This window comes from Dermacentor variabilis, chromosome 1, assembly GCF_050947875.1.
Source record: "Dermacentor variabilis isolate Ectoservices chromosome 1, ASM5094787v1, whole genome shotgun sequence".
Classification (NCBI taxonomy): Eukaryota; Metazoa; Arthropoda; class Arachnida; order Ixodida; family Ixodidae; genus Dermacentor; species Dermacentor variabilis.
The window spans coordinates 159,657,515-159,675,854 of NC_134568.1; the positions used below are offsets into that span (position 1 = coordinate 159,657,515).

General features: G+C 45.8%; 1 protein-coding gene across 7 annotated transcripts in view; it reads right to left on the reverse strand.

The window, feature by feature from the left end:
• Window positions 1-18,340, reverse strand: part of vir (VIR_N domain-containing protein) — a 372,111-nt gene that overhangs the window by 57,126 nt on the left and 296,645 nt on the right. For all 7 annotated transcript variants that reach the window (XM_075698519.1, XM_075698512.1, XM_075698531.1 and 4 more), the window contains 2 exons: window positions 7,702-7,856; window positions 1,029-1,147 (listed from right to left, as the gene is read on the reverse strand). In XM_075698519.1, coding sequence (XP_075554634.1) covers window positions 1,029-1,147; window positions 7,702-7,856 — 274 coding nt within the window. The remainder of the gene's footprint in view (window positions 1-1,028; window positions 1,148-7,701; window positions 7,857-18,340) is intronic.

Consider the following 18,340-nt stretch of genomic DNA (forward strand, 5'->3'; position numbering starts at 1 on the left):
AGGGACATTGACTAAATATCCACGCACTTTTGGAAGTAACTGCTGCAGATGTAAACACTACTGAGGGTGAGCTTTGCGTTGCACCATAAAGAACTGGGTCCTTAAAAATCAGTTGTCAGTCCCTTTAATATGACATGGGTATAACTAATTCATGAGAAAGTAAATCTAACATCTAATTGGTCACGTTTGAGCCTTCTATTGCTATAATTAAACCGAAAATGCAAGATCAGAGATGTTATCAGTTACAGCACAGTAAATATTTCTTTGCTCGTCAACTCAAAATATGTATCCTGGTAGCAAAAATGTTAATAGTCAGCAAATGCAACTTGAAACGGAACATTCAGCACGCACATGTGTGTTTTGGCTTATGGCTCTGCTTGGCAGGCATGCAGTTGGGAATTAATGACAACGTATAGCAGTTGTTAGTTTTCAAGTCGACATTTCTTGTGCCACATATTGGCATTGGAAGTTGACGCGAAATCATCAAAAGCAATAATAGAGCCTTTGCTGGTGCATCAGAAGTGGTGCACCTGTGTTTCTTTTGCATAACCCTTATTCTAATGTTTTTTATTAAACCAATATCATCGTGGATGCTTATAATGAATATTGATATAATTAGGTTATTTTTATGTCAGATGCTACTTTGTTTAACGAAGTTCAACGGTAATTTATTCTAGATGTGCACAGACTTGTCTTAAAATATCTGTTTGTGGAACACAAAATAGTTCGCAACTAAGGGCTATGGAGCTAGTGCCATAGAAAGCAACATTTCAAGCCATATGTCTATGAGAATCTGACACAAAAATTTTCAACTGCAGCACCTAAGGCAGTGGCAGCAACTTAGAACTCACAATCTGTCAATGTTTTCCCATGTATCAGTTAACACCGCCAACAAGTGCACCCAAGAAACATGCTTTCAAAATATATTATTCATCTTTTTTTTTGGTCTAAATTATAGTCCCAGAGCTTTCTACTCACTTTACACCATAACTACCAGAGGTTTTAGGAAAGCTTCAAGTGTTACTCACAGGGGTGACTTGGTGCTATCCACCCTTTCATCCCCAGGAAGGACCAGCTTATCCAGCTCGTTGTTCAGGTTGAACTCGGGCAGCGTGTGCTCCATCATAGTGACCAGGTCAACCTCGACCTGTCAAACAGCAAATTAACTATGCAATCAGTTCAAGCAATGTATAATCAATTAATTTAAAGCACAGCAAGTAGCACAGCAACAATGGTACACAAACTGTATCTGCAATTTTATTTTACGGGGCTGTAGACAAGTTCAAACTATACATTTGATACATGTGCAGATTATTAACAAATACTTCTTAATCAACAGTTATTGAAAAGTTTGCAGACACTTTTTTCATTTGATTTTTTTCCCACGAAGAACGAGCCACGCTGTTGAAATTTGTAGTGCTCGCACCAAGGACGAGCTGGGCCCGTCCATTCTAAAACTTGCAAATGCAAGTACAGCTTCACCGCAAATTAGTTAGCTCGGCCTCACTGAATCTGCTTTTGTTTATGCTTCGCCACACGTGACACAACAGAGCAGCACGTTTTTGTACTGACAGCCAGCTTTCCAAAATGATGTTGTATTGCAGAGGCTCTGACTGATGAGAACTCATAACCTCAACCCTACAAAAAGAATACCAATCGTCTGCTGCTCATGTGACAACTTGTCAATCTCCACTTCCACACTCCGAAATTGTCGAAATCCAACAAGAAGCTTCTTTGGGTGCTTGAAACAATTCTCAGGTGATCGGATGAGAAGCACTTGAAAGGACACCAGGACCTGGTACGAAGGCTGCAACATGGCGATATGCACCATTCTGAGACTTGGCACTATGCACTATTCCTAGCTTTACAATGAACTGCACATAGATTAACTTTTAGAACAGTTGAAGCCAAGTTACATGGGCATTGATAAAATAATAGATTCACTTTATTTTAGTGCAAAGAACACAAACTTTTTCAGATAGCCTTAGAATTTTGAAGCTGCACAATGAAGTTTTCATTAATACTTCTATTAATCAAACTTTCAGTTAATTTTTATTTTATTTTTTCAAATTATTCTTTAAGAGCGTTTTTCTGAAAAAAAAAAACACTGTGAGTAGTATATCGCTGGTTCTTTCTTTGCATATGTGAAATAAAGGCTACAAGAAGGCTTCTCTGCATGTCACTTAGGCCTTGCATCCCAGTGCCCTGGGGGGGGGGGGGGGGGCTCAATACACTATTGGGGGTGGGGAGGATAGCAAAAGAAAATAATTAATCTACACGGTGCAAAACACACGTAGGCAGAGAAGTGGAAATGCAGTGGTGTTGCAGGCAGATTTGACAAATCGATGGGGAACCACTCATGGGCAGCGGTGGGAAACTCCAGTCACTACAGTGAAATTAAAGTGTTCTCTCTCTCTTTCTCAGAGGAGGACACATCACTTTCTGTTTCCATGCAAACTTATACGGAGCTGTTTTCAGATGAGGAGTCATAAAAATGTTTTCTTTTGCATGCACTTTTATTCTCATATGACAGGAAGACAGCCATGTTTCCCGCACAAGCATCAGAGGAGACGGCAATAAAGAGAAAAGAGAAACACAATAGTGCTACTTTGAAAAGTGTGGCCATCTAGTGTCAAAAATTGAAACTAGACACAATTTGGCACCTATAGCAGTCACCAGTTTGCTGTGTGAGGCATTTTTCTTCATGACGACTATATATGTCATCGGCTATATTGGTATAAAAACTAATGATGACTATACTTGTTAGTGGTAGAGAAAGGGGTTAACACCCTGCAGATAAGAACTGTGACCTATGAAACACACAGGATATCCTCATATCAGCACATGGCAGCTTTGAAATGGTTCGATGAAGAAAACGAAACTCCATTCTGAAATCTGACGAACCAAAGTTCTCTTCCATGTCAGTGCTACTTCCAAAGTAAAAAAAAAACAACTGATGCATAGAAACATCAAAATCAATAAAAAAATTTGATGTTTCCATGTATGAGCAGTGTTACAATTTGGTTATCATCATCATCATCATCATCATCAGTTGCCCGCACGAGAAGCTGCAACTTCCAGTTGCCATTTCACTTTTTGCATGAGTTTGTTTTGGCTGGTTCCGGGGTATTGTCATCATTCGTGTGTTTGTCCTGAGCATGCTGCACCAGAGAAAATACCAGCGACCATGCCTACATCACATAAATGTTATTTAGAGGACGATGGTTGTGCAGCGATGCTGCTGGTCGAAGCAGCTAAAGTTTTTGACAGTGCAACAGAGGACGATGCATTCGATGGATTCGAGTGAAGTGCAATAAATATTGGTTTATGCACCTAAGGCAAGTGTTGGTTCACAATTTTTTTTTCTGCTAGAATTTATGGCTCGTAAAATTTTTTAAAATGAAAATTTAGTGCTCTGAAATGGGCAAGTTTGGCACTTCACCTTAAGTGTACGTGTCTGCATCATTTCATTATGCCGAATTAGAAAAAATAGGTGCATCTTTTTACCAACTTTTTTGAAAATTGCGACAAGTGGGGGCAAAACTTTTCAAAGGTGCAACCTATAATCCAGAAAATACGGTACTCAATACTAACACAGGCACATGGACAGACATGCATGCACATATCCACATATCCACACATTTATTGTTATTAATGCGAAGCATGCTTTGTGAACTTGAGGCATTTGGAATCTGTCTGTCTGTCTGTCTGTCTGTCTGTCTGTCTGTCTGTCTGTCTGTCTGTCTGTCTGTCTGTCTGTCTGTCTGTCTGTCTGTCTGTCTGTCTGTCTGTCTGTCTGTCTGTCTGTCTGTCTGTCTGTCTGTCTGTCTGTCTGTCTGTCTGTCTGTCTGTCTGTCTGTCTGTCTGTCTGTCTGTCTGTCTGTCTGTCTGTCTGTCTGTCTGTCTGTCTGTCTGTCTGTCTGTCTGTCTGTCTGTCTGTCTGTCTGTCTGTCTGTCTGTCTGTCTGTCTGTCTGTCTGTCTGTCTGTCTGTCTGTCTGTCTGTCTGTCTGTCTGTCTGTCTGTCTGTCTGTCTGTCTGTCTGTCTGTCTGTCTGTCTGTCTGTCTGTCTGTCTGTCTGTCTGTCTGTCTGTCTGTCTGTCTGTCTGTCTGTCTGTCTGTCTGTCTGTCTGTCTGTCTGTCTGTCTGTCTGTCTGTCTGTCTGTCTGTCTGTCTGTCTGTCTGTCTGTCTGTCTGTCTGTCTGTCTGTCTGTCTGTCTGTCTGTCTGTCTGTCTGTCTGTCTGTCTGTCTGTCTGTCTGTCTGTCTGTCTGTCTGTCTGTCTGTCTGTCTGTCTGTCTGTCTGTCTGTCTGTCTGTCTGTCTGTCTGTCTGTCTGTCTGTCTGTCTGTCTGTCTGTCTGTCTGTCTGTCTGTCTGTCTGTCTGTCTGTCTGTCTGTCTGTCTGTCTGTCTGTCTGTCTGTCTGTCTGTCTGTCTGTCTGTCTGTCTGTCTGTCTGTCTGTCTGTCTGTCTGTCTGTCTGTCTGTCTGTCTGTCTGTCTGTCTGTCTGTCTGTCTGTCTGTCTGTCTGTCTGTCTGTCTGTCTGTCTGTCTGTCTGTCTGTCTGTCTGTCTGTCTGTCTGTCTGTCTGTCTGTCTGTCTGTCTGTCTGTCTGTCTGTCTGTCTGTCTGTCTGTCTGTCTGTCTGTCTGTCTGTCTGTCTGTCTGTCTGTCTGTCTGTCTGTCTGTCTGTCTGTCTGTCTGTCTGTCTGTCTGTCTGTCTGTCTGTCTGTCTGTCTGTCTGTCTGTCTGTCTGTCTGTCTGTCTGTCTGTCTGTCTGTCTGTCTGTCTGTCTGTCTGTCTGTCTGTCTGTCTGTCTGTCTGTCTGTCTGTCTGTCTGTCTGTCTGTCTGTCTGTCTGTCTGTCTGTCTGTCTGTCTGTCTGTCTGTCTGTCTGTCTGTCTGTCTGTCTGTCTGTCTGTCTGTCTGTCTGTCTGTCTGTCTGTCTGTCTGTCTGTCTGTCTGTCTGTCTGTCTGTCTGTCTGTCTGTCTGTCTGTCTGTCTGTCTGTCTGTCTGTCTGTCTGTCTGTCTGTCTGTCTGTCTGTCTGTCTGTCTGTCTGTCTGTCTGTCTGTCTGTCTGTCTGTCTGTCTGTCTGTCTGTCTGTCTGTCTGTCTGTCTGTCTGTCTGTCTGTCTGTCTGTCTGTCTGTCTGTCTGTCTGTCTGTCTGTCTGTCTGTCTGTCTGTCTGTCTGTCTGTCTGTCTGTCTGTCTGTCTGTCTGTCTGTCTGTCTGTCTGTCTGTCTGTCTGTCTGTCTGTCTGTCTGTCTGTCTGTCTGTCTGTCTATCTATCTATCTATCTATCTATCTAGCCTCCTACACTGGCAGGGCTGGTGGTGCCTACCAAACTGAGCTGCTGGGTATATGCTCATGGTTGCACTGACGGCGTGGTCACGGCATCATCTGTCTTTCGAGCTTTATCATCCAACTTGCGGCTATAACTCTCGCGTGTGCCAAGCCAGCTGGTGCACATAAGAAGATCCCGGCATGTTATTATTACCACCACCACCTTATGTACATATTTGATTGCACTATCTAAAGAAAACAGTCAGTTGTAAGAAAACAAATACGATGAATTCTATCCCAGAGAAGTGGGTTGGCCTTTGCAGAACTGACAACTAAAGCGAATTCAGAAATCATTTGTGAGGCAGGAAGGGAGACAGAGGAGCCCTCAAAACAATTTCTTGCATGTGCAATAAGTTTTGTACAATTGATACTTTCATGTTGTGGCAAAGCCTACGTAGGGCAAATCAGTCCCTGCTTGAAGTGGCTCATAGAGCATTGCTACAATCTTAATAAAGCTTTCAACAGTCTTACAGTGTATCAAGGTGGCTGCTACCTATTCTATACCTGCCAACCCATGAACCTTAAATTTAGTAAAATCCTGCAGACACAACACTGAGAGGTAGGGGGAAGGGGAGTGGGGGTGGGGAAGGGGTGGACAGCACATACTTCTTTTATAGCTTGCCCTAAACACAACTTTTCAGAGAGACATATGCAATTTATTGACAATGATTTACATTTAGATGCAGCACAAGCAGCAACAAACTTGGCACAGCAAATACCGTATTTACTCGCATAATGATCGCACTTTTTTGTCCGAAAAATTGACGCAAAATCAGGGGTGCGATCATTAAGCGGGTTAAATTTCCCGCGAAAAGAAAATTTTTTTCGTCCCGTGTTTGCTGCGAGACACCAAAACAAAAATGCCAGCCGGCGGAGCAAGCCGAACGCACCGAACGCGATTTTCTTTTTCTTCTCGTGAGTATATTACCTGCATTGAAACAGTTTCTTCCATATCAGTAATAAATAATATTGTTAATATCGGCGAGTTTGTGGCAATAACGTAGCCATGTCCACTTTGAGGGGACAGAAACAGATGGGCGCGCTTAGCTGCCAGTGACAGAAGCACATGTCCAGCATGCTACGGAAACTGCGGCATCTGTCTTCACTACTATCCTAATATGGCACGTTACCGCTAAGGGTGGGTGAATATCTTAGCTGTGTTACAAGCGTCGGCGAATGAACAGGGTACACTTTTAACGTATCAGTGTAAGCGTGGCTACTATCATTGCCGCTCGCGATTTGTTGTGTGCCCACGAGTGCAAGTGAGAAGAATCGAAAGGTGCCTTTTTTGCTGTTGACCACAACCATTATGAAGCCTACAAATAATAAAGGCAAGTTGGTTGCAGCTTTTTTTTTAGTCATGGAAGTGCGGAAAGTGATGAAAGTAATGAAATGAGGCATATACTTAAGAATGTTTGGTGCCTGCAGACCACTTGGTTTGTCTTAAGGAGTCGTTCGCGTAGCATTTCACAGATAGTAAGCGCGATCATTATTAGCTAGACTTGGCACACGACATATCGCTGCGGCAAGTTTGGGGTGTGATCATTACACGGGAAATTAAAAAATTTGAATTTCAACGACAAAATTCAGGGGTGCGATCATTGAGCGTGTAAATACGGTACTGGCAAGCAACACACTGTCTTATACCACGGTGACTTTCTTCAGCAACTTTGGCAGTGTCGATTTCACCTGCTTCAGGAACGTGTCTGTGTAAGCTTGCTCGATGCAAGTACCCCTCTTGCGTCCTTCAGACATACAAGCGAAATTTTTTTTGACGGAATTCACAAAATTTGATGCAACATTCTAAAACTGTAAAATGAGCCCAATTTTGTAAACATAAAAAAAAAATGGGGAGAGTTGGTAGGTATGCTATTCTGGGGGGAAGGTAAGCATCAAGTTCAATACAATGCAGATTTGCTCAAAACCATATTAGCTAATTCAATGCCTAATTTCTTCTTCAAGGTGTGACATTAATCACTCCCAAAGTTAATGGGATTCCTCTTATTAAGATAAGTGTTTTATTGCCAAAATTAAATCACCCTTTATCACTGCTCTGTCTATACCAACTTAAGGCTGTCTACCATCACTGAAGAGTCAAGACTACCTAACATTTTGTTAAGTCTGCCCATAAGTCCATATGTCCATAAGTCCATAAGCCATATGTCCAATTGATCGTTTTTGTTTGTTTGTTTTTAGCAGGCTACCTTCTCATCGGTGAACATCATGTAACTTAAATATTTCCCATTACTTACACCTTTAGTGTTTCCTTATTCCATGAACAGTGATGTAGGGTTCCACAGTTTTGAGCAAGCCACAGTTGTCATTTCCCCCCCACAATTTAAATAAGAAACAGCAAACAGAACCTGCTGTGGTTCCTGCTCCGTGTCTTCAATAGCAGCAGAAAGCCAGTATGTTGGGTTGAGACGTCGTTCGTCAACTTCTGCAAGCACGTAAACAGTTCTGGAGGCGAACTGGGCAGACAACCCGTCCTGGGCAGGCAGCACAGGTTCGGCAAGCTCTGTTGCAAAGAAAAAATTAAAAGGCATCCTTGTGTAATTTCTCCATAAACAATAGCCCACTATGCTCTTCAATGTCACAACAGTATATCAAATGAATTATGAGGTTTTACGTGCCAAAACCACTTTCTGATTATGAGAAACACTGTAGTGGGGGACTCGGGAGATTTGGACCACCTAGGGCTTTAAAGTGCACCTAATCTAAGTACACAGGTGTTTTCACATTTCGCCCCCATCAAGATGCAGCTGCCATGGCTGGGATTCGTTTCCATGACCTCATGCTTAGCAAGCCAACAAACAGTATATCAAGAGAGAGCAGGGAAAAAGCACAGAATTAACTAAAGCAAAGAATGACGGTAAGGAACAGGGTGACCGCCACCACTATGGGACCACCCTTATCACTAGAGTTATCACAAACTTTTGGATCAATGGTGCCAATGCATGGCTAGTTTTGCTTGTAATGGACACCATGTGTGAGATAAATCTCTGTTCAGCCATTAACAAGTAAATGCTTCGCGTTATGTATGCTTGCTCTTTGGATCTGAACAGCTTTGTGGCGACCTGAGCTAAAGTTGCATTGACAATAATGGCAATAAATGTTTCAGACTGGGGCTGGCCATCAAATAAAAATTTTGACCTGACAAATTAACAATATGATAACTAACAACCTTCCAATTGATTAATTACTGTATTGATCGGATTTGCGGGCTTATGCACATCTGCTAGAAACAAAACAAAACTGGTGATTTAGATAAATAAACTTTCAAGAAACACAAACCATGCTACAAACTGACACAAAAATGTTGTATCTCACTTTTAATTAAATGCGGCTTCTTTTTTGGCATAGAAAACAGTTTGTTTACAAGTCATCTCTGCACGTCCCTGCTGCCGTTAGACTGCACAGCACCCTTCGTCTTTCGCACTTTCTCTCCCCTATTGTCCCATTGTCTGTAGCTTTCGACACAGCTATCATGATGCGGCTTCAACTACTTGACCACCCACACATTAGTGACACCGCATAACCCTCGTACCCCCAATTTTCGTGACGTACAGAGGTTGCCCTTGTATACAAATGCTACGGCAAGAAATTTGGTGCCACACTTTTTGAATTTGTCACATTAAAAACAAGTTATGACTTGTAACATCTTTTCGGTTTGGTGAGTAAAGCTTTACCAAACTGAAACGATGTTGTAAGTCACAATTTGTTCCAGTTTCAAGAAAATGAGGAGCCATACTGTGATTATGGAGACAGTGGCCATCTAACAGAGCAAAAAAAGAGAAGACAAAAATTTTGTGTCAGTTTTCCTTTAAATATAATGCCAGTAACACTACGCGAGTGGACATACTAAGCATATACAAGTCACTCAGAAGAAATAATAAACCCAGCTGCAGTAGCAAAGATGCTTGTTAAGATTCTTTGGCAGCCCCATCACAGTATTGCCAGAGGCTATTTCAGAAATACTTTGCCGCAAGAAGTTCTTCAAAACATTCAGCAGAAGCGTAGGTATTAGCAGTGAAACACAGCGTTCATGGTGCTTCCGCTCGTTCTTCAATGATTTGCACTGTGATGGCTATGGTGAAGCAGGGTGTGCAAACAATGCTCTGTCATGGTGTCTACCAAGTTGACATTTCCAAATTCCCTGAGTTTTCCAGCTTTTTCCTAAGTGCCTTTGCAATATTTCCTAAGTGACACAAGACGTCTACATCATGTCGCCCAATGGTGTCACTCTCTAGTAAGCATGTTAAAAAATAAAAAAACAACTTAATCCAGTTTGAATAGTAGGGGTAGTGTTTATCTTATTCAAAAAGAAAACAGAAGGCAGGGGTTAGTAAAATGCACAGAAAATAAAATATATCCGAAAGGAAATAGTAAAACCCATTGCAAACTGAGTCAAACATTCTCAAATAAGAATAAAAAAAAAAAGATGCATACAGAATATTTTCGAATATGAGCTATTTTTAGCAATTGATATCAAGCTAACTGGTATAAGGCCCAAACTTTATCAGAAGTGAGACTCTCTCGCAACAGCTGGTAAGTCAACCTCAACTGTCCTGACCTACTCAGCCCATGCACAACACCCCAGTGTTGCGTTTCACTGCTTTAAAGAGTTTTTTTTTTTTACTTAGATGAAGGACACCTGCATCTCCATGTCAGCCAACACTTTGCTTTTAGAGTGCAAGCTCCCTAAAAAAAATCAGCGGCGTGCTTCCTTCCCTGTTCCTTCTCAATGCGTAGGTCCTTTGTCTTCTTGTTCTCCTTAGGCTGCGCATTCGCCACTGTTAGGGTTGGCGTCTGACACCACGTGGCGACAGGTCATTCACCATACCCCCTGAGCCGGAGCCCACGGGCGACCACATCCCCTTCACCTTCTCTTGGCCAGACCCCACGGCGCCGGAGAGGTCATTCACCCTACCTCCTGAGCCGGAGCCCACAGGCGACCTCATCCCCTTCCCCTCCTCTCATGGCCGTGGCATCGTGTGTGCTTACCTCATCCCCTTCACCTTCTCTTGGCCGGACCCCACGGCGCCGGAGAGGTCATTCACCCGACCTTCTCCCCGGATTCGTCGAAAAGAGGATCGACTTCTCCTTCCCGTGCTCGGTATGGCAGGAGGAGGGGCCCTCTCTCCGTGCCTGTCACGTGTCATCGGCGGAAGCAAGATCCCGCCCACACTTGTAGAGAGCCTATTTAAGGGGCTCCGAAATGTACTTTTGATATACTTCATACTTGAGACTTCATACTTCATACTTTATGCTCTTCTTATTTTCTTTCAACTACCTTTGAATAAACAGTGCAAGTTTCGCACTAGCAAATTGTCTCGCCTCTGCTTGGTCGCCATGATCTACAGGATGCCTGCAGCCCGCCGACAACGCCACGCTACCCAATAAGTAATGTCGGTCGAGCTTCGATAGGCAGGCGCCGCTACTTCTCGGCAGCAGTACGGTACGCTACCCTGGAGTACGCAACAAACTGGCTGGCAGCGATTGGGATACGGAATCCTGGAGACCCCAACTTGGATGACAACAACGAGATCGTAGCCTCTTCGTCCTGGCAACAACGTTCGGAAGGAAGGTGTCTGGATCATGACTGCATATGGTGAGTGCACGGCTTTTCTTCACTGAGATATCACTTGGCTTTTACATATTTTCTGGAAAGTACATAGCAGTGATTTTTCTTTAAACCGTTGACGGAAGTTTGAGTACGTCAAGGTTGTATAGAGTGAAGGTTTAGCAGCACTAAAGGCAGCCATGAACTTGAAGGCAATAAAGAAGCCGTAATTGTTGAGCTTAGCCAAAGAGTTGGGCGTCCAAATTGCCGAATCAAAGAGAAAGCCGGAGATCATTGAGGCGATCGAGGCGACCGGGGCAGACAACGAGGAACTGACGGAATGCCTCGAGAGCATTAAAGAAAAAGAAGAAGAGCGTAAGCGCCTAAGGAAAAAGAAGAGCGTAAGCGCCTAGAGGAAAAAGAAGAGCGCGAGCGCGCCGCACGTGAGGCCAAAGAAGAGCGCGACCGTGTTGCACGCGACGCACTCGAAATGAAGCGCCTAGAGATTGAGCTTCTGAAAGCACAAAATAGCGAAAGACCTAGCACAGAGGCACGTGAAAGCGAGCGCAGAATGACAGACTTGATGGCACCCTACGCAGTAGGAGGGGACATAGGTCTTTTTCTGGTGCAGTTTGAGCGCGCGTGTGAGAAGGCAAAATTCGCGAGAAACACGTGGCCGCAACGCTTGCTTACGCTACTGCCACGTGAGGTAGCTGATATTATCGCCCACATGGGGAAAGAAGAAGCCGAGGACTTCGATGAAGTCAAAGCAAATCTGCTTAAAAAGTATAGATTATCAGCTGAAGCATTCAGGTGAAAGTTCAGGGAAGTCGAGAAGACCAAAAGTGAATCATATTCAGATTTTGCATACACCTTGGAGGTAAACCTGAAGGAATGGCTCAGAGAAGAGGGTGCACTCGGCGATGCCGAAAAGACAATGCAGTGTGTTGCTTTAGAACAGTTCTACCGCCGGCTGCCAGTAAACATCAAGTATTGGGTTCAGGATAGGCCAGGCGTAGACACTGTTTCGAGAGTGGCCGATCTCGCTGAGGAGTACGTAACTCGCCGTGCGGACGAAGGCAGCGAAGCTCCTAAGGAGGAGATGAATAAATGCAGACCCGACAAGCCAAAACGATGGTCAAAGTCGAGTCGTTATAAAACAAAGGAAAGATCAGATTCAGGGAAAAGTAGTGACGAGGACAGCGAAGGAGAAAAGGAGTCACCCGAACAGAGGGCAGAAAAGCAAAAGAAAAAGGCTTTCGAGGCCAAGAAACCAGTAGTTTGCTACAACTGCCGGCAAACGGGGCATATCTCCGTGGGATGCAGAAATCCCAAACTAGTGTTGATGTCACTAAGTAGTAACGCAGAGAATCTGAACTTGCTCGAACCGTACATTCGAGACCTCGTGGTAAACGGCAAACCGGGTAGAGTGCTTCGCGACTCGGCAGCCACAATGGACGTGGTGCATCCGTCGTACGTAAAGCAAGGCCAGTTCACGGGAGAATGTGCTTCGATAAGGCAAGCCGTAGAGGCCTCCAGTGTTTGTCTCCCGGTGGCCAAAATTCGTATTGAAGGCCCTTTCGGAGTACTGGACACTGAAGCCGCCGTCTCGGCACATCTTCCGCCGCAGTATCCGTATTTGTTTTCTAACCAATCAGAGGATTTGCTACGACGCAAGGGAACCGGGTTTAGTGACGGAACAGTGCAAGCCCTAACTCGTTCCAAGGCAAAGGAGCTCGCGGCCAAAGCAGTGTATGAATGTCCAGTGGTGAAACAAACAGGTCTGACAGCTGATTCGTCAACCAGTACTGAACAGGATAGCCCTATAGGGGATGAGGCGGAAAGTACGCCAGCTAATGAAAAAACCAGGAAAGCAGCGGAGCCTGAAATGTCGCGAGAGGCAGAATGTAGGAGAAAGTTGTTAAACGTAAGCCCTGCCACAATGATTGCCGAGCAGGAAATGCGTAAAGCACAAAACAATGCTGAGCATTACTATGACAGGACGGCTCGCACGCGACGCTTTGAAGTTGGGGAAAAGGTAATGATCCTGAAACCCTCGTTGAAAAAGAAACAAGAGGTTCAATGGGAAGGACCGGTTGACATAATTCAGAAATTATCTGAAACAAACTACGTAATCACGGAACCGGGAAAACAAAGGACACCACAAGTGTACCATAGCAATCTACTTAAACCCTACAGGCAGAGGGAAGCCATTGTGAACATGTCCCTTAACCAACCTGAGGAAATGCCTGTCGACTTTCCAGAGTTAACAGCAGTGACGGAGACAAAAGACATTAACGAGACCATTGATAAGTTAGTAGAACAGGCGGAGTTGAATCCCAATCAAAGGGCCGAACTGAGGGAACTCGTGTTTGAATTTAAAGACGTATTTTCAGACACACCGGGCAGGACGACTGCAATCGTTCACGATATCGAATTAACCTCGTCGGACCCTGTTCGTTCGAAAGCTTATCGCGTTTCGCCTCGTCAACGTGAAGTCATGACCGCTGAAATAAACAAGATGTTAGAGCTAGGTGTAATCGAGCCAGGAGAGAGTGATTATACCTCGCCTCTTATCTTGGTTGAGGTCCCAGGAAAAGAGCCGCGGCCATGTATCGACTACCGCAGGCTCAATTTAATCACGAAGGACCAGACTTCTCCAATACCGCATATCGAGGAAAGGCTTGAGAAAGTGAGCAGTGCTAATTTCATTTCTACGCTCGATTTAGTCAGAGGGTATTGGCAGGTTCCATTGACCGAGAGGGCAAGCAGGCTTGCAGCGTTTATTTCCCCGATGGGAACCTTTCATCCGAAAGTCCTGAGTTTTGGATTGAAGAATGCGCCATATTGCTTCTCTAGCCTTATGGACCAGGTGCTACAAGGAATGGAGGACTTTGCACTTCCCTATCTCGATGAAATAGCTATCTTTTCTTCATCATGGGCGGACCATATGCAACACCTGCGAATCGTGTTGTGTTGTCTACGAGAGGCCAACTTAACTGTTGAGGCTCCCAAATGCCAATTAGGGCGCGCGGAGGTAGCTTATCTAGGTCATGCAATAGGGCAAGGCCATCGTCGGCCTTCCGAGGTTAAACTGATCGCGAGAGACAACTTCCCGCAACCACGCACCAAGCGGGACATCAGATCATTCCTTGGCTTGACGGGTTATTACCAAAGATATATTCCGCGGTATTCCGAGATTGCGAGTCCTTTAACGGATGCTCTCAGAAAAACAGAACCACAAACGGTAAAGTGGGATGACGCAAAAGAAAAGGCTTTTAGTATGCTAAAGAACGCACTAACGAGTCAGCCAGTGTTGAACGCGCCCGACTACTCTAAGCCATTCATTCTTCAGTGTGATGCCAGTGACAGGGGTATGGGGGTGGTGCTCTGTCAAAAGAAAGATGACGAGAACGAACACCCTGTACTGTACGCCAGTAGAAAGCTTTCAGTTCCTGAGGAAGCATACAGTGCACCAGAAAAGGAATGCGCCTGCGTAGTTTGGGCGGTACAGAAGCTAGCTTGCTATATCGCTGGCTCAAGATTCACCATAGAGACTGACCATTGTCCCCTCACATGGCTGCAGTCCATGTCTACGAAAAACGGTCGCCTTTTGCGCTGGAGCTTGGCTCTTCAACAGTACACCTTCGATATTCGTTACAAGAAGGGTAAGCTTAACGGCAATGCCGACGGTTTAAGTCGTTGCCCCTAGAGTATCGAAAGCCTCATGCTCATCCGGGTTTCCGTGGCATATTTTTCGTGCATTCATATGTTTTTCCGAAGTGAAGCCGATTGTTAGCTGATTTTAATAGCCACGTCTTAGCGCTTTCAAGAAATGGCTGTTTTTAGTGTTAAGGGGGGGAGGACGCGCGTAGGAAATGGGAAAGGTGTAGCGGGTTTTCTTTTTTTTGTTAGAAGCCGGGTGTGTCTTGGTGAGAGTGGCCTTGTGCTCGCTGCTTTGTGGTTGTGGGTCCGGCACTGTTCTGGGGTGATTGCTTGCCCTCGCAGGAGACGAAAAGTTGCGAGACCTGCTTGCAAAGACCAATTTCACCGGACCGGACCAAGGAGAAAAGTCACAAGAGCGCCACGAGGACGGATGACCACTCCCCGGAATCTACCTGCTACGAACGAAGGGTTCGTGACCTCTACGGGGAATCCTGATACCGAAACGCCGATCCCTCGTACAGCGGCTGCTGGCCCCTACACGTCGGGATCTTCCTCCCCCACCGGAGATGGTGTTAGGGTTGGCGTCTAACACCACGTGGCGACAGGTCATTCACCCTACCCCCTGAAACGGAGCCCACGGGCGACCTCATCCCCTTCACCTTCTCTTGGCCGGACCCCACGGCGCCGGAGAGGTCATTCACCCTACCCCCTGAGCCGGAGCCCACGGGCGACCTCATCCCCATCCCCTCCTCTCATGGCCGTGGCATCGTGTGTGCTTACCTCATCCCCTTCACCTTCTCTTGGCCGGACCCCACGGCGCCGGAGAGGTCATTCACCCGACCTTCTCCCCGGATTCGTCGAAAAGAGGATCGACTTCTCCTTCCCGTGCTCGGTATGGCAGGAGGAGGGGCCCTCTCTCCGTGCCTGTCACGTGTCATCGGCGGAAGCAAGATCCCGCCCACACTTGTAGAGAGCCTATTTAAGGGGCTCCGAAATGTACTTTTGATATACTTCATACTTGAGACTTCATACTTCATACTTCATGCTCTTCTTATTTTCTTTCAACTACCTTTGAATAAACAGTGCAAGTTTCGCACTAGCAAATTGTCTCGCCTCTGCTTGGTCGCCATGATCTACAGGATGCCTGCAGCCCGCCGACAACGCCACGCTACCCAATAAGTAATGTCGGTCGAGCTTCGATAGGCAGGCGTCGCTACTTCTTGGCAGCAGTACGGTCCGCTACCCTGGAGTACGCAACACCACATGGACTATTTGAAGCATCCTCTTGGACAATTGTGCAGTCAGCGTCCGATTTTTCGGACTCCCTAGGGGCCGACAAAACGTCAAAAAAAAATGAATGCATGTCTTTTACAGCCCTTGAGGGTTCAAATCGCCACAGGCGAGCCTGAAAAAGTTCTCAAGGCCTGCCAGTACACTTATTAGGCATATCAGTGCTCGTACTGTGACAGAAGATGGCGGGTGTACACATGTATAATTAAGGAATACATACAGTGGTCCCGGGTTCGAGTCCCGGACCAGGACGAATTTTTCTTCAACTGTGAGGCTTTTCTTTCGAGGAACCCGTATGGGCTTCCTTTGTAGCAATTGCTATGATTGGGTGGATGTCTCATTTTCGCTTACGTGAAGGGAAGCTGAAAGGTTTTCCAGAAAAAATGAGTGAACATCTGTACATAATGGTTTTCAACCCTCCGAATTCGAATATCGTATCGAAATTGAGCGAAAGAAAGCGCAAATATATTTTATTTCGACAAAAAGTGCAGCGGCGAACACGCCCAGCTCGCGCGTCTCGTTTCCGCCTGTGATTGGTCGGGCGCCTCGTGACGTCAACACTAGTGTTCGTCCGAACCGACCGCTGCCGCTACACATGAAGCACGGTGCCAGGTAGTTTGGTGCTGTTTTTCTGAGACGGTAATGGAAAATTTAGAGAGACTGCATTTTTCTGAGGAGTTCGGCGTTACTCCCTACATGTACGAGTCGATTGCGAAGAGCCGGCCTCTCGAAGAAGCAAACGATGCTGGTGCGAGCAGTGCTTTCGACGCGAACGAAAGCGAAGTCTTGGGATCTCCTCGTGTTGGAAATGCTCTTTGGTGAGTATGTTTTTTGCAAAGCGATCTAGTGATCTCGCCGATCTTTCGCCGATCTAGTGAGCTCGTTTCCGGTCAAACAACTGTAGTGTTGTGTTCCTGCATGCCTCCTCGTGGAACGTAAGCGGGGATGAGATCGTCGGGATTTGTGCGCTGTCCAAAGCTGTCGGCAATCTACAAAGACGGTTTAAATGCGTGAAAAGCTTCCCGGTTCATGCAGTACGTGTAGTGACCTTCATCTGTGCACCATCCGCACAATACTCGTAACCGAAGTTGTAAAAGCGGCGAATTCTGTCAGCTACGTGATACGGTCGGTTTCTCGCTATGTGCGAGAGAAGGGGGGAGCGTAGCGTCCTGGCGTGCGCCGGCTTTCCAGCACATGCAAACTCTACATTTGCACTGCGTTATGGTAGCTGCATGCAGGCTGTTTTACAACACACGTGCAAATAGAAAATTCGCGGAGCTTTGCGACGAAACCTGCGTCAAGGGCAGGAGATAAACATGCACCTTCCGTTCAGCGTGCTAACACGAAGGAGCTCGCAGTAAATCAAAATCCAGGTCTGGGCGAGTTCGTGTATTCATGAGGCCTTCCAACACCACTTATCATCAGTCAGTCCGCACTCGTGCCGTCTTTGTTTTCGTTGCTCCGATCTTTTCGCGCTGCGTTTAGAAAGCCAGCTAGTGGCAAGTAGTCCTCTCTCTTTCTGTGGCCATATACAGCAACTGCGCAGGCCGAATTGCAGGGCTGGCCGTATACGTGCTGCGTGCTTGATAATGTATCAAGCTAAGGTGCACTTGGTAATTTGATACTAGTTCTTTGCATGTGTTCATGAGCGCAAATGCTTCTTTGGTAGTCTTTGATGCCATTTTAAACACACTTCACTTTTAATAGGTGTTCATGCCATCACTGTATCCCAATGAACAATGAAGAGGACTGCTGCTGCTGTCAAGAAATTAACGAAATTACTCAAAAGCAGAAGCATGCACAATGCATCACAAGGTCACGAAAATTTAAAGACGTTTGTCTGAACAGGACTGTGCTTGAAGTGGCACTTGTGCAGCAAGGTACTACACCACTTCAGTTGATGCTGCGCACGTTGACTACCACTCTACATACACGCAGACGCACCAACAAAGTAATGCAGGGTCGATCGAAGCAGATTACGATGGTATGCAGGCAGAAACAAGCGCGGTCAGGCACGGTCGCGGAGGCTGCGAAGGAACAGAACACTAGCATTGACGTCACAACACCGCGGTTTCCGCTCTCCGCTCGCATCGTCAGCGTCAGCAGCAGCAGCGCGGCATTCGATGCGGGGCGGAGCTACAGCGCAATTTTAACCGACGATTACGTCGCTCCTAATTGAAAAAAAACCCCAAATTTTACCTACATGGTTTATAAGGTTCCCGCATCCGTATATGAGCGTCTTATTGAATTTGACAGACTCTTCAGCTTCCCTTTAAATACTGTGTCCCGTGACAGTTGCCCCTTCCCACACTTGTTATGCTTCACAGCGTAACACTGATGTATTGCGGTGAAGCTACCTTCGGGAACCGGCATTATGCAACGCGCCATGCTTTCCGAACTTCGAAGCCAGTCGCGATGACCACAATGACGGTGTCGGGGCCATTGCTGAGAGTGGCGAATTCTTTCAATGAAAAACACGGCAC